The following is a 20,270-nucleotide window of genomic DNA, read 5'->3' on the forward strand; positions in this document are numbered from 1 at the left end:
AATACAACAGGGACAAGCAGTAGAAAATGGATGGATGAATGGACATAGAATAGAACACAGGGTAGTACATAGCGTAGAACAAAGAATAGAACACATAGTACACAGAATACAACAAAGAATAGAATACAGAGTGGAACACAGGCTGTAACACAGTAGAACATAATGTGGAACACAGAATAGTACACATAGCACAAAGAGTGGAACATAGTTAAACATATAGAGTGGAAGACAAAGAAAATAGATTTTAGTTATTAAAAATGTATATTCAGCCTCTTCATAAATTCATGTAAGATGATGTCATCTCTTCCGGGAAGTGTTGGCGCTTCCTCTCTCTCTCCTCATCTTCCTCGTCGCAGGGAATCCGGGAAATGCCCCCTCCCCGCCCTCATCTCTCTCTCCTTTCCTCGACTAGCCCCCTCCACACACGCACACATTTCTCCTCATCATTCAGTGATCTTCCGGTAAGCGAGGCAGCTTGCCGGTTGAACGCTTCCGAGAAGACCAGTTTCGCTGCTGTGGGTCACATGATCACCTCATCGTGACATCATCTCAGTCAGAGATTGTAATCTTGAAAGAAAAACACAATTATCTGCAAACAAGTGATTATGTGTCGTTCAAAATCGAGCACACTTGTCTTTGCAGAAATGTGTACCTAATGAATTGTAGCTGACTCAGCGGTGATATGTGTGCGAATTAGAATGTCAATTAAGGTGAGTCATGCTAATTAGTGGCAGTAATCAGACCATGTGACATCATGAAGAGTGTGACAAGTTTCACGCTGAGTCGCCTCCTGAAATGCAGCAGTGCCCCACAGGAAGTGGTCGAGATCAAGCTTACGGGAAGAAACAAACATAACTTTCAACTGGACTTCTGGTGACTTGTGAAGTTTCTACCACAATGACATCATCATGTGCCATGACAGTGAAAGAGGGATTTTTTTCAACATGACCTTTCACCCTGTGCAGCGCCCAGAGAGTGGTCATAGATTTTTTTGGGACATTTTCATCTGCGTTAGCAGAAGTAAACGTTTCTGACATGTAGGTCCAATGTCATCACTTTTAAGAAACAATTATCTTCTAGTAAACAAGTAGGACCGGACTCTCACATTATTAATTGTATCCACTCGGCATCCATTGCACCGGTCACCCAGATCCCTTCCAAGGTTTCCCGTTGTTCCCATTGGATTGAGTTTTTTCTTGCCCTGATGTGGGATCTAAACCGAGGATGTCGTTGTGCAGCCCTTTGAGGCATTTGTGATTAAGGGCTATATAAGTAAACTTTGATTGATTGATTGCTGATAGTAAAGGTCAAACAACATATTATAAAGGGGATGCTGTTCACTCCAGTCCTGTTGGTGGCAGTAATAAGTGGCAGCAGAGTACAGTGCTAGTAAAAAAACACACACACACATATATATATATATATATATATATATATATATATATATATATATATATATATATATATATATATATATATATATATATGCGATACATATGTACAATATGTATATGTGTGTTTTATATGTAATTTATATCATATTATATACCGTATGTATTTATATATGATACAAATTATATTAACATACATATAGATATATAACATAAAAATAGCACAAAAAAAGAAAGAACAAAGGCCTGTAAAAGCAAAGAGTGTTTAAAAAGCAAACGGTGATGAAATGAAGGTGGATGTCTTTTCTTAAACATCACGGCGTGGCTTGCCGTAAATGACGGCTGCTCACAAAGATGTCACATGACGTTAATGAAAGCAAAGTTATAAGCGGGCCTTGGGCCCAAAACGCTAGGCAAACGCAAGCAGAGGAAAACAAAAACTAAACTGCAGCGCGGACTTGTTCTCACATGCTAGCTACATCGCTACTTTTGATGTCGTGCGCCAAGATGTCTCCTACACTTTTTTTTTTAAATGTTGCATAATCATGAACCAAAAACTACTTTTAACCCCTTTAACCCACGACAAGTCTTTACTAGCTCTATCCTTAGCAAACTAATTCACAACATAAACTAACTCACAACATAAGCTACCTTGAAAAAAGCAAAGTCAAAACGTAAACTAATACACAAAACAATCTAACTCAACACAAAGTAACTTCACATAAACTACATCTAAACACAAACTAACTCAACAAAAACTATCTCGCAACACAAACTAACCCACAACATAAACTAATTCACAACACAAACTAATTCACAAAGCAAACTAATTTAACACTAACAAAAATACACTTGAATCTCACTCAACAGAAACTAACTCTTAACATTTAAGGGCTGATTACGCAACATAATTTAAAGTTAAAGTTAATGTTAAAGTACCAATGATTGTCACACACACACTAGGTGTGGCGAAATTATTCCCTGCATTTGACTCATCACCCTTGATCACCCCCTGGGAGGTGAGGAAAGCAGTGGGCAGCAGCGGTGGCCGCGCCCGGGAATCATTTTTGGTGATTTAACCCCTAATTCCAACCCTTGATGCTGAGTGCCAAGCAGGGAGGTAATGGGTCCCATTTTTATAGTCTTTGGTATGACTCGGCCGGGGTTTGAACTCACAACCTACCGATCTCAGGGCGGACACTCTAACCACTAAGCCACTGAGTAGGTATTGCTATTATATAATGATGTACAACAATGACGACATAACATGACTTTTAAAAAAATCTCGTCCTATATTTGACGCTCAACTACTTCCACATTTCTTCATCTAAATGTTTCACTATGAATATGTTGAGCTCACTCTCCATAATTATGAATGTTCTGCAAAAACAATTTGCTTTTAAAATTATGGATTCTTTTTTTGCAGGTTCTATGTACTCATATTGCTCAATTAATTAATTCAAAGCATTCCAACGTGAAAATATAGTTCCAAAAACTGATTAACAATACATATCTTTCCAAACATATTAAAAACATGAACTCATTACACACATTAAAAAGAACGTTCCAAACATTCTCTGTACAGCCTTTAGAGACTGAGCTTCAGCTCGTCACACAAAAGTATTTTTTGCTGATGTTTAGGAAGCTGACGTAAGTGAAAAAGGGGTTCGGATCAGAACTCGCCTTGATAGCATCGAGGAGCAGAAACAAGGTTGCGCCACATCTGAAAATAAGAAAACAATTTTATGGACTTAAAGCTTCCTTGCTCTGCACTTGAACTTTTATGTGGAAGATTAATGGTCTTCCAGCATGTACAAGTGAAACTCAAAAACTTTGAATATTGTGCAAATATTTGTTTAGTTCAGCAATTAGATGTACAAGGTGAAACTAAAATATGACATAGGCTCATACTACGCAACTCAAGATATTTAAGGCTTTCTCTTGATATAATTTTCATGATTACGACTTACAGTTTATGAAAACCGTGAATTGAAAATCTCAGAAAATTTGGGGATTTCAAAAACTGTAAGCCATGACCATAAAAATGGTTAAAACAATAGGCTTGACAAATGTCACTTTGTATGTAATGACTTTATATCACATATTGGTTTCACATTTGAAGTTGAACTCCTGACTAAAATTACCTTTTTCACCATATTAAACATTTTTGAGATTGACCAGTAAAATGCTGTTGGGATAATTCCCGCCCACCTCCCCGAGTCCCATCAAGATGTCTTTGAGAAAGATGTCAAAGTTTTCCTGATGCTTTGTCATCGGTGAATACCCTCAGCAATAAAACAATGAGACAGAAAAAAAGTCCCACACATCGTCACGGTGAAGTTCACACATTCCTCAGTCGACAATGTCGTCTCTGAGGCGGGAATGAAGGCGGACAGGTTTGGGAGGTTTTTTTTTTAGCTTTTACCTGACATTAAACGTGACATTTGACATCTAAAGAAGCCAAAATGAGGACAATGAGGCCTTCACTTGCAACCACAACATCTTTTAACACCTTCACGTTCAGTCACCAAACACACTATGATTGTTGCTTTTAAATAACGTAATCCATCCATCCATCGATTTTCGACCGCTAATTCCCATCGGGGTCGCGGGGGGCACTGGAGCCTATCATTACTTGTAAATACTGTATGCTGTTATAAGTAACATAATCATTAAATGTAAACACCTTGTTAAGTAATTATAATCATTACTTGTAAATACTGTATGTTGTTTTAAGTAACAATCATTAAATGTAAACACGTTGTTAAGTAATTATAATCAATAGATGTAAATACTGTATGTTGTTCAAACAGTCATTAACACGTTAATTAGAATAATTAAATGTAAATACTATATGTTGTTTTCAGTAACATGATCATTAAGTATAAACACGTTGTTTAGTAATTATAATCATTAAATCTAAATACTCTACTGTATGTTGTTTTAAGTAACAAAATCATTAAATGTAAACATTCAGTGACATAATCATTAAATGTAAATGTTGTTTTAGGTAACATAATCATTAAATGTAATTACTTAGTAACATCTTTTTTAATTTCCATGTGTAAATGAGTTTTAGGTAAGTTCCTGTCTTCTTTGCGTTACAGCATCATGCCCTCATTCCAACATGCTGTTTATGTTTACGTGCCTGTTGCTGCGGCGACGGCACCGTCACTCCCTGTGGACTTTCACCCGGAAAGCTGAGGATCTAAGGGAGGGGCCAAGAGGGGAACCCTCTGGAGTGGGCCAAATTCCATTATGAAGACTTTCACACCCCACTAAAAATAATTGAATTTGGAATTACAGGATATTGTTGAATAAATTGGTTTAAAAAGTTCAATTTGCCGCCATAAAATTTGACATTTTGTTGATCAAGCACACAAATTATAAACGTGACTTTACAAGTTCAATGACCCCACTTCACCTTTGAACAGACAACAGAGGACAGAATGGGAAAGTTTACCAGGATTCCCAGGCCGCGCCGAGCTGGGCTATCATGCCGCCACACCCCCGGGTGTGTTATTTTTAGCTCCTGTGTAAACATAGACACATCTACACTACGTGTTTGTAGCAACAGTGACGTGGCAAGTTCAAAATAGAACACGCGTGACGTAAAAAGCGACAACTGCGTGATAACATTATTACAGTTACCATTACATCTCTTTATTCAAGAAAAGAACAATTAAACTAGCTTGATGGTGACGCATCTGTGGTTTCAAAGTCTTGTGAGCCACCTGTTGATGACGACTCAGCACTTTCCTCCACACGTCTCATGACCATACTTGCCAACCTTGAGACCTCCGAATTCGGGAGATGGAGGGGTGGGGAGAGGGGGAGTGGCGGGGGGTATTGAGGTGGGCGGGGTTAGGGGGGGCGGGGTTTGGTGGTAGCGGGGGGTGTATATTGTAGCGTCCCGGAAGAGTTAGTGCTGCAAGGGATTCTGGGTATTTGTTCTGTTGAGTTTGTGTTGTGTTACGGTGCGAATGTTCTCCTGAAATGTGTTTGTCATTCTTGTTTGGTGTGGGTTCACAGTGTGGCGCATATTTGTAACAGTGTTAACGTTGTTTATACGGCCACCGTCAGTGTGACCTGTATGGCTGTTGGTCAAGTATGCCTTGCAGTCACTCATGTGTGTGTAAAAACCACATATATTATGTGATTGGGTTGTAGAGGACACTAAAGACAGTGTCTTTAAGGCACTCCCCCAATATTGTTGTCCCGGTGGAAATTGGGAGAAATTCGGGAGAATGGTTGCCCCAGGAGATTTTCGGGAGGGGCACTGAAATTCGGGAGTCTCCCGGGAAAATCGGAAGGGTTGGCAAGTATGCTCATGACCCAGTGCGTACCAGCAATACATCCACCCAGATTGTGGCGAGGAGTCACGTAATTGTGGTGTCCGCTTGTGGCCCAATGTGACCCGATGAGGTGTGCGCCATACGTCTTCAAACCTGCCTACACGGCAGCTTCATGATGCTCAGTGTTGCCACGGTGATGTCACTACTGCGGTCTGCCTTGTGTTGTTACTTCCTTATAGTCATCATAGCACTTTCTAAGTGCCAAATTACAGTACTGATCACAGCTTCTAGGGCAAGGGGTGTATCTGGGAATTGCTATGATATGCTGTGATTATTTGTTATTCAGTGACGTCATCTCTTGGCACTTACACAATAGACGTTTGAACTGGAGTTGATCATTTCTTTACATCAGCAAACATCAAGAAGGTGACTTCATCCAGTCTGTTTGTGGAAAAATCACACGGCTGAGGTGAGATGGCATCACCTCAGTCTTCAGTAGTAGTGACCTCACCCTGCATCATCATGAATGCCTAATGAGGGATTTACCCTTCAGCCAATCAGCAGAGGGTGACTAGGAGGTGGAGAGCCAATCAGCTCGTAGCTTACAGATTAGAGCCGCCGGTGCTGACAGGCGGTCAACAATACACGAGGCCTCATTGCCGTTACCGTAAACGCGCTGCCAGCCTAGTGGCGCGCGCAGGCACGCGAGGGGCGGGGGAGGGGTGATGTTACTAGAGGGAAGGGAATTAAATGGTGAGAAATCAGAGATGGCTGGATGATGTCAGCGCCTCGTGTTTGGACCTCCTGCCCATAGCTGTGAGTCACCACGCTGACAGCAATTGAACACCAGAAGAAGAAGATGCTCTCACAAGAAACCTGAGCACTCAAATACAAAATAAGTTTGGTAAAAAATAAGTATAAATCAACACTTGCAACGTTCCAAATGACAAGGGGAATCAGTCAAGAGCCATTTCCAAAGTACACACGTCCTCAGGGGACAGCACCAGATAAGGGGCGCGGCTAACAGTTCCCATTTACTGCTCTCGCATGACCTTTGACCTACCTGACCAGGTGTCTATGATGACTTTGTTATAGCAACCAATTCTTACCTTTAACAAGTCTAGGCATACAACATGCACAAACTGTGTACAGTACCTCACTAAAGTGAATACTGCATATTTTACATTTCTGCAAATATTTTTCATGGAGCAACACTGAAAAAATTACACTTTTATACAGTATAAAGTAGTCAGTGCACAGCTTGTATAATAGTGTTCATTTACTGGACAGCCCTGAAAGAAAATGTCCAAATGGTGGCCAATTAGCCAGTTTCCCCTCTTTGTGTCATTTGTCTTGTTAGTGTTCTAAGGTATCTGTTGTGTTACATTTGACGTTATCATGTTCCCTTGAGTCGCTGATGTTCTCTGAAAAGTCCTGAATCTGAATTTTGAAAACCACTCAGAAGTAACGTCAGCGTAAAGCAGACTGAAAACTAAGGGTGTAAACGATTAATCGATATATCGATTTATAGTTCATTGATTCAACCACATTGATCTGTGCTCAGCAAGATTGCTTTTTGGAAGAAAGGTATTGATCCAAGGTCATTTTAAAAGGGAATCGATCGATTTTATCAATACTAGAAAAAGGAAAACATTAAATTCAGGAATGGCATACTTTATATGAAGCTTAACACTTTTAATGATAAGGACGTTAAACGTTATTCAAGTCTGTCTGCCTCATCCAAACAAAAATGGCGAATATCTACGGTGGTCGATAAAGGTCACAACAAAGGCAAACGCCACAAAACAATATCACAAATTAAAGCACAAAAACGTTTAGCTGCAGCACGATTGCAAAAGCTACACCAAATACAAACAACACAATACAATAACATAAAGCCGCAACACAGCTATAAGGCACAAAGGACGTGACCGACACAATGAAAGTGACAGCGGACCAAGTTACGGTGACGCATCGACTGTCGGAACATGACACCGTGAAGCCACAACCGAACAACTGGCACCCAAGAAGAAGGCATTTCATTACAAACAAATAAATACAAGAGATGGATCAAAGAGGCTACAGAAATTAGAAAGCGAGGGGCCAACACCATCAACGGAGATGATACATGCTTCCGCACCCGGAGAACAGATAGTGTATGGCTGGGTCGGGGAACTTTATTTAGCAGGAAAATATACTGCTAAAATGTTGGTTACTGTAGTTTTATTGAAAATATCTTGAATGATGAAAATGAGAGCAGAAAATATTTCCTCTTGTTAATTCAACCTAAAGTGTTGTTTGTATTAGTAATGTACCGGGATACTAATGAATCATTCGGTATTATACCTCCTCTGAAAAGTACTGGTCCGCCTAAACATGCTCCACTACACACCGTAGCTCACTGGTGTCAAAATGTAAACAAACGCCATTGGTGGATCTACACCTAACATCCACTGTAATGATAAGTACAGTAGCGTATCTAGTCGATACTAGCATGATTACGTCGATATTTTTTGACATCACAGCATCTTTTTTTTTTTGTATTTATATTATGTCTATAAACTCAGGAAATATCTTCCTGGACACAAGAGGACTATGAATATGACCAAAGATACCCAAATGTGTGGTATCATCCCAAACTAATGTACATTATCAAACAAGAGAAGAAAAAGTGATTATTACATTTTAACAGAGGTGTAGATAGAACATGTTGAAAGAGAAAGTAAGCAGATATTAACAGTAAATGAACAAGTAGATTAATAATTCATTTTCTACCACTTGTTCTTATTAATTTTGACAAAATAATAGAATGATAAATGACACAATATGTCACTGCATACGTCAGCAGCTAAATTAGGAGCCTTTGTTTGTTTACTTACTAATAAAAGACAAGTTGTCTTGTATGTTCACTATTTTGTTTAAGGACAAACTTGCAATAAGAAACGTATGTTTAATGTTCCGTAAGATTTTTTGTTAAAATAAAGCCAATAATGCAATTTTTTGTGGTCCCCTTTATTTAGAAAAGTACAGAAAAGTACAGAAAAGTATCGAAATAATTGGTACCAGTGCCAAAATATTGGTATCGAGAACACTAATTGGCCGTTAATTGTTTACTTGCTTATTTGTACCCATAATTCCTTTATATCTAAATCCCTTACAATAAATACCAGAAATATTTGAAACTTCACCTGAAATGTCAAGTATCCAGTATTTATTTCACAGTCTCACTGAATCGTTTTGGATCGTATCGTTTTAAAAGGATAATATTGTATAAGCAACAATAAATTCCAAATCGAATAGAATCGTTGTTAAAACAAATTGTTACACCCCTTCTGAATACAGCATTCTGGTAAAAAGAAAGTGAATGATAGCAAACAAATCCATCACTTCTCTTTGGCTAAATCATAGAGATTGAACAAGGGTAGAAAAAAATAAGATCATGAATTTCATTACAGACAAATAAACAATTAGCATGCTAATGCTAGCAACACCCGAATGTTTGTTAGTGTGAATACAGCTATATAATAGTGTTTGTCATGTGACCCGCTACTTCAAGATGACTGGCACATGTTGGGAAGAAAGTGGGTCAACAGGTGATGGATTATTTGATCAGATAATAAGAAAAAACAGCCACAAGGACTATTTGATCATGTAATTGACAGCTGATTACATGCCAGATGTTGCAGCAGAGCTCTTACGTAACAATAATGTAATATAAAAAGTATTGAGAAAATAAGGTGTTGGCTATTTTCCAATAAAAAAAAAATCCTCACACTGACTTTAATTAAGACATTAAATATTTCCATTTGAGACAAGGATGGAAACGCAACCATTTTTGACGTCATCCTGAGTCAGCATTTTCTTTCAGCGTTGTCACTTAGTAGCGGCCCCTGCTGGCTTAGCACCGCTATTATTGTTTACTATTTCTTTTTTCTTTAAAAAAAAAAAATACTAATCCACTAAAAGAGAAGCACTAAAGAAGGAATGTGTTTTATTAAAACGTACATAGAACATGATGGCCGTCTCCAACTTTCCCGGTCGGCTGACTGACAATTAGAACGCAATAACATCAGCAGAAAATGTATCTGGCAAAATGTTCAAACAGATAAAGAGAAGCTTGGACTCATCTAATTATTCAATTAACTTAAGCGGATTTGTTTTCTACTTTTAAGCGTCACGATAGAAGGGATAAGGCAAGTGAAGGTGCGACTCCTGCTGGACAGCACGAAAATTGCATGTTTTAAAAAACAGGCATTTTGTTTGATTTGTTTCTCTTTCACTGTACTTTTGTCACAAAATTAGAATTTTCATCATTGGTAATTACTGCACCACAAATAGCCCCGATAAAATAATTGTAAATAAAAAAAACACACCTTTAGTCTATTTTAGAAAATTATACCTCACTATATAAAAGTAATCTGATACGAGTTCAACAAAAAGTGTGGTGGAGGAAGGGGTTGTGATGATTCAGATCGGATCCAGATTGGACAATTAACAGCAGTGTAAACATAGTAAATTATATTTAACATATTTAATTGTTTCTTTATCGCTGTCAATTTCTCGCTGATGATGTCACAGGTGCCTTGCTCGTTAACACACGTTTTGTGACATATGTGCTTATTCCAGTTGCTTCGACTGGTTTCTTCCTTTTTCCTTCTTGTCCATGTTGAGAAGCGGTGTGCGTGTCAGGAAAAGCGAACAGGATGGCGGCAAAGCGTCTTACTTACCGCCCGCCTTTGTGGGCACACCAAAAACAGGCCGACTGCTTCGCTTCGCTCCCATTCAGCAATGCAAAACTGAGTCCAGCACAGTAAACCAAAAATGAGTCTTACTTTCTGTCATGGCTACTTCTGTAACTCTTGCGGCGTGCTGAAGCTCTCGTACACAATGGCGGCAAACTCTTTCACGTGGTCATTCATCAGCAGGTCCTGAGAGACAACATGGGCATCTTTGTGAGCGTCCATCATGATGATGATGAGGATGATGATGATGAACGGCATTCCTACTTGAACAAAATGACCTGGCGTCTCGCTGCAAATGGTATTGATCTGACCGTTGACAATGGGGATGATCTTCGCAAGCGGAAGACTGACGACAAACAGACTGGAAAAAAAACACATGTATTTGACAAGTGGGCACAATGTAAAAAAATAACGACGACAGAGGTGTGCCATTCAGCTGCTCACCTGTCAGGGCTGCAGCTGGAAGTGGAATCGTCGAGGGACGGGCGAAAGAACTCGGCCAGATTGTCAAGGAGACGAGAGAAGCCTCGCTGCAGGCAGGCGTTTAAAACCACGCTAAAGTTTGGGCTGGATCCACAAAATAAGGCAATGTTAGCATGAGGTAAACAACGTGAGCGAAGACACGATGGCTGACCTGTCCAGCATGTCTCTGGTTTCGTTTAACAGGCGGACAGTAAGGACGTCGTTTTCTGTCAGCCCGCACGCCTGCACACACATGAGGTTGAATGAAGTCATCGTTTTATCTTATTGTTGGATGCACGCGTGTGTATGAATGCTGACCTGGTCAGCGAGTGTGTTTTCGTCGTCGGCCATCATGTACCAGGACAGCGGGCGCTCAGAACCGGCTTCCACCTCCGCTCGAATCCAACTGAGCTGCTGCTCTAACTCCAGCAGACTGAGACTTTGCTTTAAGGACATGCTGGACACAGCAAAGTTGTGTTTTCATGGACATGTTTCCCCAAAGTTGTTTCCACAAACTTATGGTTTATTCTTAAAAGTTTATTTTGAAAATGCATACAGCTACAACATAATACATCACAATTTCCAGTTTCTCTTTTCAACATGTTCGGAAAAGAGTAGGAAGAAGCAGAGCTTATTAAATATTACCCCTTTTCCATTTCATAGCAATTACCAACACTTTAACTTGCTTCCTGTTCTCAATTAGTACACAATTTACTCCATAAATAATACAAATCTAAAATAGATAAATGAATAGTCAAGTCAGTTAAAATTCACATCATGAGATGAATAAGATTATCTCATTTTCAATAAGTTCAAAATATTTATTATGATTCTTCTTCACTTTAGATTTTGAACAGTTTCTTAAACTGGATCATATTAGTACTTAGTTGGACTTATGTGTTAAAACCTTCCATAATTTAATTCCCCATACTGATATGCTAAATATTTTAAGTGTTGGAAACTGTTCTAAATTACATTTTCTCTAAGTTTATATTTCTCTTCTTTTGTTGAGAATCATTTTTGTACATTCTTGGGTAGCACGTTAAAGTTTGCTTTGTGCATAGTTTTAGTTGTTTGCATTTGCACCAAATCATTGAATTTCAATATTTTTGATTCAATAAATAAAGGGTTTGTATGTTCTCGATATCCAACATGATGTATTATCCTAACTGACCTCTTTTGTAACACAGTTAGTTAATGAAGTGTACTTTAGTAGTTATTTCCCCATGTTTCTACACAAGAACTCAGATATGGTAACAGTAGCGAGCAGTAGAAAATATGACGTGATTTTTGGTCCAAAACATATTTTGCTTTATTCATTATTGATGTATTCCTTGCCACCTTATGTTGTTTATTTTTATATGAGATTTCCAACTTGTCCAAAGTCTTCGTCAAATTGCTTAACCCTCTTTAGTTCTAGGTTTTTTGGCTAAAAAAAAAGTCATTCCCAAAGTGAGTGGCAGCTCTGTTTTTGTTAGTAACCCATTACAAAAAGTCTGAAGAAAATTTTTGGCGAAAAATGTTGTGGATATAAAATATTGTAGCTATTGCTCGGATGTTGACAGGATGACGAGGTCGTGGTGAATCAACAACTACTTTATTTAAACCATTAAAACTACATGTTAAACCATTTCACTTAAATTGCGCAACAGCGGCTCCAAGTCTCCCCCTCCCTTTCCCTTCGGGCTACCATGTGATCATAATTTCACCAGTCAGGATTAGGGATGGGCACCGAAATCAATTTCCATAATGGCACCGGCGCTAATGTAAACAGTAGTAACCATATCAAAAAAAGAAGAAGATATCAGTGCTATATTTCAGTGCTAAATTAATGCAGTCCAAGCCGCCTGCAACATGTGCTTGGCGGATATTGTACAGGTAACGCATTTTGAGTAATGTAGCGTCCTGAAAGAAGACACACAGAGTCTGACAATCTTTTTAAACGCATTGATACCCTCAGCACGTCAACAGCACCCATCATAACACTGCGAGCCCGTAGCCCCAACAACAACACAGCATTTCCTTATTAAGTAATATGCACCAATGACTGTTACAGTGAACGAAGTTTCTTTTACAAACCCCCGGAATTATGTGCATCAATATTACCGAAGTCGATGTTTGCACGTTCTCTATGTTCTGTATTGCTGCAATAATTTATGACAATTTGTTGCGGATTTTATTTTTGAATGTATTACTTAGTTATAATTTAACTTATATAATTGAAAAGTTTTCAATTACTAGTCTGTTCAACTTGAATGTCACAAAATTGCTAAGGAATGAGGAGGTTTTTTTTGTTTTGTTCTTTTACAAAAATGTGCATGTTTTCCATTTTTTAGATATTGGTTGATGCACGGGCACCATTTTTCAAGTACTGATGTGGTACTAGGATCGGTTAAAATGTAAACAATACCCACCCCTACGCGGGACACATTCAATGACTGTCGGAGAATATAGCAAAACAGTTTGTTTTTTAAAGTGCACATTTCTTACACACTGCTGTTAAAAAATGTCCATGTATGCGACTGGGCTTTAAAAAAAAAGTCTGTTAACATAAAAACACATTAACTGGCTCTTTTGCTCATTTTGTCCGAGACAGAAAAAACAACCACAGGTGACCTGCACATAACACATTTGTTCAGTAATATAGTGATATATTAGATGTGCAATGACAAGTGTATATTATCTTTAACATCAGCGCAGATGAACACCTGCTGCAATCCATCCTGAGAGTCTCAACAGCACAAAAGCTTACCAAACATTAATGATTTCATTAAAAATCGTTTGGAGCTTAGACATAAGTGCATGGAAGGAGATCTACTGGATTGCAAAAACCAAATGCCGGCAGCTCTGTAACTATACATGACATAATTGATGTAAAAAAAAATAGTAATGGTGCAATATTGGGTATTCTGGGGTGTTAAAAAGAACAACAATGTACACCAAACTGAAAACCGTGTCACAAAATTGTGATAACATCGGAACAGTTGATTTTGTGAATCGTTCTACCCGTAACATAATCCTATTTAAAATGTTTAATTGTACAACAAACTGAACAAAACAAAACTCAATTTCTTCCTGACACTGTATCTCGTATTTAATTGTCATCCTTGTTTGTAAGTTAAATAGTGTGGGAGCTTCAAAAGCACAATGTTGACGAAAGTATATATTTTCCGTTGAATGGTTTTGCAAGTGTTCTTTGCTTTGATGACCACAGTCTACCCATCAAACAGCGTATCGTGTTTTCACTATTAATTGGTTATTCAATGTGTCAATCATCATTAAGATTGGATGTACAGTAATTGATGTGAGACGCGTACACAAGAAGATGGGCTTTTTAACTTTTTTTACGCACAGAAGTTGTGAATTGAGGTGAACAGTTGTGTATAGGGTTGAGTGAGGTGTCAGTCAAAAGTTCAAAGTTCAGTGTTGTTTGGCCAGCTAGGTGTGGCTAACGGATAGAGGCTAACCGCATTTATGTAACAGGGCCATTTTTGTATGGCTTTTATCTGTAGTTGGAATACTTGGAAAGTCTTGGTCTAACATTTGTGTTTAGCGAGCCTGCAGTTATATCCTGGAGTGACGTACGTATATCAGCCCAATTTCAAAGTAAGCTTTCCAATGATATATTTCACGGGGCCACGTAAAGCCCCAGCTTCGTCATAAAAATAGCAGTTGTAACGGTAAGGTGTTAAGAGCTGTGTCCAAATACTTGTGAAGTTCTTCTTACCCATCCAAAGAGTTCTGTACTGATTTCTTCACTACTGTTATCAGCTGTGTCAAGCCTGGGGGGGCAGAGAGAGACGTTTACTTTTTTAGCAGCACTCGCTAGTTAATTGGAAAAAAGAAAGAAAGCTCATCAAGATCGCTGTCGTTGAGTCTCACCGTCTCCAAGGAGATGTTGGATGCTGGATAAGTACTGCTGTTGGACCTCTGCTGTAGCCTGAGGAGACTGACAGCAGACACACAAACACATTCATGTTTCTTGTAAGCGGCCGTGGTGGTTCTAGAAGGCTCTGGCTGCGCTCCTCACCGCGGGGGGCTTTCCCACAGAGTTGTCAAGGTACAGGTAACCTCCAATGATGTTGAGCTGGACCCTCAGCAGAACAACCAGCATGCAGGTGCTGTACACGGCCACGATGGTGCGGGTGAAGCCTGCACGAGATGAAGATGCAGCCATCAAATGTGTAAAGGTACAACATTAGACAGGTGAACATGAACCCACTCATGATCTTTAAATCTTCCCAGATATCCACCTTATTAGCTGGTCTGTGAAGGAAACAGAGGACACATTAACATTTAGAAAGTTTGTAAAACCTCGTGCTGACACTTCAAGTAGAAGAGAGGAACTCACCTGGTCTTCAAGATGGCTGTAAGACTTTCAGAGTTGAGTTGGTTGATGATGGCTTCTCTCAGAGGAGGCAACATGGACACAACTGTAACACACCAATGACTACATCTCGTCATCATTCCTGTAAATATTGGTGTAGCTATGCAGTGTGTGGAGGCCTCACCGGTCATGTTGCACGTCCTCTGGTTGCTCTCGAAGTGGAACTGACGTCTGGCTTGAGCGATATACTCTGTCGCCTCCTTCTCCTGGAGCTCTCGGATCTTTGACTGGGCATATTTACTCAGGAAGTAGACACCTGGCACATGAAGGAAGGAAGTTGTGAAGGAAAGTTTAGATGGGCAACTTCATGATGAACAAGAAGTCTTACTTAACCCTTGTGCTACCCGAGGGCCCAAAATGGGCATTACATGTGTATCTTATGTGATCAATCCATTTTCTACCGCTTGTCCCTTTCGGGGTTGCAAAGGGTGCTGGAGCCTATCTCAGCTGCATTCGGGCGAAAGGCAGGGTACACCCTGGACAAGTCGCCACCTCATCACAGGTATCGTATGTGATATGATTGTTTATTTTGAAGGTTAGCTGCCTTTCCTTTTTTTGTATATTGCATCGTGTCTTTGATTGCAATGTTGTTGTAATAGAACACAAACATAAAATATGCACACATTTTATTAATAATTATTTAGGCCCCATTGACTCCCACTATGATTGCTATTTTTAAACAGACTGCAATACTGGTATATTACTGTGCTTTTTCTATGACAACCTAATTAATCTCATTTTTGCCAATTAAAAAACAACAAAATATTATTTTGGTGTAATCCCTTAACTTCTCAGAAATGCAATAAACTTGGGTCTGGGGTAGTTGTATATCACATGGCAGATATATGTAAAAAAAATTGTGTGAACTCAATAAATTCCACCAATTGCTGCCTGCCTTTTTATTTTAATTAGATTTTTAATTTTGCCTTCTTGTAATTTTATTGCCTTGTGTACGAATCGTGCTTTATAAACTTGCCTTGCCTTTCTCGCTCATCCTCGCTCAGTAGGCTTTGTAAAAATATTGTTAGTCTACTAATTCAATGTTGTCATGAATTATAATATATATATATATATATATATATATATATATATATATATATATATATATATATATATATATATATATATATATATATATATATATATTCCCATTATAAAAAAAACAAGTTATTTCTGACAAACGGTCCATAAAACATAAGAAACATACAAAATAATAAAAACTCTATATCTACAGATCTGAAGTTGTTAAAAGATTTCAAAAATCGAAAGTAACATTTTAAAAATAATATTTGTAGCTGACTTATGGCACTTCCCTTTTGGATCCTAAAGTACGTATCAATCAACCAATCAAAGTTTACTTATATCGCCCTTAATCACAAATGTATCAAAGGGCTGCACAAGCCACGACATCCTCAGCTATGTATAGCCAATCTTAATTTTGGATTAGTAACAATTAATTACAACTGCTACTACTACTAGTAATAATAATAACACTTTGTTAACAAGGACAACGTGTGAATATTTGATTTCACTATATTCTCCAAACGGTTATTATACTATCAAAACACCAAACTTCTACACAAGGAAGAAACCATACAACAACATGAGACAACACTCTTCGACAATAAACGTTATTTGTATGTTTTCTTCAAACTGCAAATAAATGAAACCACTAAATGATGTGACTTGATCCCACAGCCGTAAAAAGTAAACGTATTAGCACATAAGCTAACAGCTACCTCCAACTACAGCTCCGGTGACAATAAATTTCCTTTTGTGGCGCTTCACAAAATTCCAGACAGACGAAAACATCCTCGGACGGCGAGGAATGGACCGAGGTAGAAAAGGAGTCCCGAAAGAGAGCGTGCGTTTATTTTTGAGCCCAGTTTGTGACAAACATGTTCGCTCAAGAGTTTGAAGTCATTAGCTACGTGCTACCATGCTAGCTGTCAGAGCATGTCACTCAATACCGGCAAGAAGTACAGTAAGCTTCCGGTTAATATTTTCAAAACAAGCCAGAAAACGAATACATCAGAACTCATTGTGTAGTATATATTTTGATTTAGAACGTTGACACGGAGACATAACTGAACTCCAACAAAAACTGAAGTACAGGGGGAGACCAGATGAAGTATAACATTTATGATAAAGTAATTATTAACTTCCGGTTAGTTAAACACGAAACCGGTCCGTCCAATATTGCCTTCCCCCGTCGACGATAGCGTGAAACACCCACAGAACTGAAACAACTCCCGAGTAGTCCGAAACGTGAACACATGTTTACAGAAACCCCCTTATAGAAATACTATGTAGTTAAGTATCGTCCTTCAGCGTGAAGTAAAGAAAAAAATAAACTCGACATGGACACAGAGGACGGTAAAGCTATTTTTTGTGCGACTGACGGGGACATTGAAAAGTGGATGGGCCGCGCTTTTGACATGGTCAGTAATTACTGTAAAATAACGACCAATTTACACATTTAAGCTAAATTGTGTTTTTTGCTGTATGCATGGGAGTGTTATGTTTATTGTGATTGTGTGTGTGTGTGTGTGTGTGTGTGTGTGTGTGTGTGTGTGTGTGTGTGTGTGTGTGTGTGTGTGTGTGTGTGTGTGTGTGTGTGTGTAGGCTAACGATGCCCTGAACAACGGAGAAGTTCCAGTTGGATGTTTGATGGTCTACAAGGATGAGGTGGTGGGGAGGGGAAGGAACGAGGTCAACGAGACCAAAAACGTAAGCGTGTCTAAACACACTCCATCCAAGGCATACATAACTTTTGTGTGTGTTTAGGCAACTCGCCATGCAGAAATGGTGGCCTTGGACCAGGTCCTGAACTGGTGTGGTCATAACAACCTGGACGTGAGAAGCGTGTGTGAACAGACGGTGTTGTATGTCACCGTGGAACCGTGCATCATGTGTGCTGCTGCTCTACGTCTCACGAGTATCCTCCTGGATTATTTCGGGTGATCCCCACCTCCAGCATTGCATCGCTAGTCACCTTTGACCCGCCTGCAGACATTCCCGTGGTGGTTTACGGCTGCAAGAACGAGCGCTTTGGTGGCTGTGGATCAGTCCTGGATATCTCTTCTGCAGACCTGCCTCAAACTGGAACATCCTTCAAGGTGTGTATTCTCTCATAAATCATGTTTATGTTAATAATGTGTGTGTGTGTGCCAACAGTGTGTCTCAGGCCACAGAGCAGAAGAAGCTGTGGAGATGTTAAAGTTGTTCTATAAGCAGGAGAACCCAAATGGTGACAGCAGAACTTTTATCTCTCCATACTTTTACACTTAGAGTGGACCATCTAAAGTCGAACGGGTTCACCATAATTGTTAGGTAATGTGGTTTGTTTTTCTCTTTCAGCCCCCAAACCCAAAACCAGAAAAGAGTGAGCCAGATTAGTAGTTCAAATGTTTGTACACTATTTATTGTCTGTTGTCATGATTGTAATAAAAATAATAACAAGGTACGCTGTCTAGTTTATGATTAAATGCATTCTTATTGTTATGACATCACAGACAATGATGAGTCTTGAGTACAGAGAAGAGGTAGAACATCTGGTGGGTTGGTGCAAAAGCAACAACTTTTGCATCATGTAAAAAAGACAAAGGTGGTGATGGTGGACTTCAAGAAGGATAGGCACCCCACTTCCCCCAGCACACCAGAAAAGCAGATGAGGAAGTGGTCTCCAGCTTCAGGTATCTTGGGGTTCCTCTATCCAGGGACCTTACCTGGAGCCACAACACTTCCTGCCTGCTCAAGAAGGCACATCAGCGTCTCTTACTTCCTCGGTAAGCTGAAGCGTGCTGGACTTGGGAGCTCCATTCCTAGGAGCTTCTGGAGATGTGTGGTAGAGAGCACCTTCGGCATCATAATGGTGTTGAACGGCTGAAGAGAAGGAGACACTGCAAAGAGTGGTGAAAGCTGCTCAGAGGAGCTTTCCACCACTTCAGACCTCTTCATCAGCAGATGCAGAAAGAGTGCTCTGAGCAAGGAGGATTTCACCCTCCCTGTACACCCTCTCTTTGAGCCCCTTCCCTCAGGCAAGAGGCTGTAGAGCATCCAGAGTAGGACCACAAGACTGAGGAACAACTTTTTTTCAGAAGCTGTTAAGAATGCTGAACTCTGATGAGGTGGATACCAGTCTCCACAAATAATACTTAACTTGTACTAATGCGCTGAACTCAGATTTTATTTGGTTTGGTTCACCGTCATTATTGTTACATATATTTCCACTATAGAATCACACCTTATTCTAGTTTTCTATTATTCTATTTTATTTCTAATATATTCCTATTAACCTATGTTATTTATAACCTAAGGCAGCACGGTGGAAGAGGGGTTAGTGCATCTGCCTCACAATACGAAGGTCCTGAGTAGTCCTGAGTTCAATCCGGGCTCGGGATCTTTCTGTGTGGAGTTTGCATGTCCTCCCCCTGACTGCGTGGGTTCCCTCCGGGTACTCCGGCTTCCTCCCACTTCCAAAGACATGCACCTGGGGATAGGTTGATTGGCAACACTAAATTGGCCCTAGTGTGTGAATGTGAGTGTGAATGTTGTCTATCTGTGTTGGCCCTGCGATGAGATGGCGACTTGTCCAGGGTGTACCCCGCCTTCCGCCCGAATGCAGCTGAGATAGGCTCCAGCGACCCCCCACGACCCTAAAAGGGAAAAGCGGTAAAAATGGATGGATGGCATTTATAACCTACTCTATTCAAATTATTATGTACATCCTCTTGTTCATGTGGTGCTTTTTGAGATTTCCATGCATGCATCCATTTTCTACCGCTTGTCCCTTAGACTTCCGGTAATATATTCCATGCCATCTGATATGTGTCACGTGTGACAGAATTCCTTGAATCCTTTTGTGGTTAAATAAGGGCTCCAAAAACTAATTGTACAAAAACAAAATGACGACTACAATAATTGTGTGCATGCGGCGGAATAATTTGTATTCGTGTGTCGTTGCACTGAGGAAGGACACCACTTTTATTAT

The 20,270-nt window shown here is 39.5% G+C and overlaps 2 protein-coding genes across 3 annotated transcripts; one reads left to right on the plus strand and one right to left on the minus strand.

The window, feature by feature from the left end:
* Window positions 1–9,660: 9,660 nt before the first annotated feature.
* On the minus strand, window positions 9,661–17,363 carry pex3 (peroxisomal biogenesis factor 3). The gene is made up of 12 exons (XM_061929275.1): window positions 17,017–17,363; window positions 15,402–15,533; window positions 15,242–15,323; window positions 15,113–15,156; window positions 14,921–15,042; window positions 14,773–14,839; window positions 14,618–14,672; window positions 11,209–11,347; window positions 11,063–11,133; window positions 10,873–10,995; window positions 10,693–10,789; window positions 9,661–10,614 (listed from the first exon to the last, which is right to left on the minus strand). The coding sequence occupies exons 1-12, from the start codon at window positions 17,087–17,089 to the stop codon at window positions 10,531–10,533; spliced, it is 1,089 nt and encodes a 362-aa protein (XP_061785259.1). The 5' UTR covers window positions 17,090–17,363; the 3' UTR covers window positions 9,661–10,530.
* A 97-nt stretch (window positions 17,364–17,460) lies between these two features.
* Window positions 17,461–18,786, plus strand: adat2 (adenosine deaminase tRNA specific 2). Of its 2 annotated transcripts, XM_061929280.1 has the most exons (6): window positions 17,462–17,718; window positions 17,903–18,007; window positions 18,065–18,215; window positions 18,290–18,396; window positions 18,455–18,527; window positions 18,638–18,786. In XM_061929280.1, exons 1-6 carry the CDS (start codon window positions 17,638–17,640, stop codon window positions 18,664–18,666), a joined length of 546 nt encoding a protein of 181 aa, XP_061785264.1. In that variant the 5' UTR covers window positions 17,462–17,637; the 3' UTR covers window positions 18,667–18,786. The 2 variants fall into 2 exon arrangements, with proteins under 2 accessions (XP_061785262.1, XP_061785264.1); XM_061929278.1 differs by having other exon boundaries at window positions 17,461–17,718; window positions 18,455–18,786.
* Window positions 18,787–20,270: the final 1,484 nt, after the last annotated feature.

Source organism: Nerophis lumbriciformis, linkage group LG34 (genome assembly GCF_033978685.3).
Source record: "Nerophis lumbriciformis linkage group LG34, RoL_Nlum_v2.1, whole genome shotgun sequence".
In the NCBI taxonomy this organism is placed as follows: domain Eukaryota; kingdom Metazoa; phylum Chordata; class Actinopteri; order Syngnathiformes; family Syngnathidae; genus Nerophis; species Nerophis lumbriciformis.

Coding starts and splice junctions, on each gene's coding strand:
- pex3 (XM_061929275.1), bottom strand. CDS start 17,089: ATGTTTTCGTCTGTCTGGAATTTTGTGAAGCGCCACAAAAGGAAATTT. Junction 11,348..14,617: donor GTACAGAACTCTTTGGATGG/GTAAGAAGAACT, acceptor TGCTGTGTCCAG/CATGTCCTTAAAGCAAAGTC. Junction 10,790..10,872: donor TCCAGCTGCAGCCCTGACAG/GTGAGCAGCTGA, acceptor TTTTTTTTCCAG/TCTGTTTGTCGTCAGTCTTC.
- adat2 (XM_061929278.1), top strand. CDS start 17,638: ATGGACACAGAGGACGGTAAAGCTATTTTTTGTGCGACTGACGGGGAC. Junction 17,719..17,902: donor TGGGCCGCGCTTTTGACATG/GTCAGTAATTAC, acceptor GTGTGTGTGTAG/GCTAACGATGCCCTGAACAA. Junction 18,397..18,454: donor AAACTGGAACATCCTTCAAG/GTGTGTATTCTC, acceptor GTGTGCCAACAG/TGTGTCTCAGGCCACAGAGC.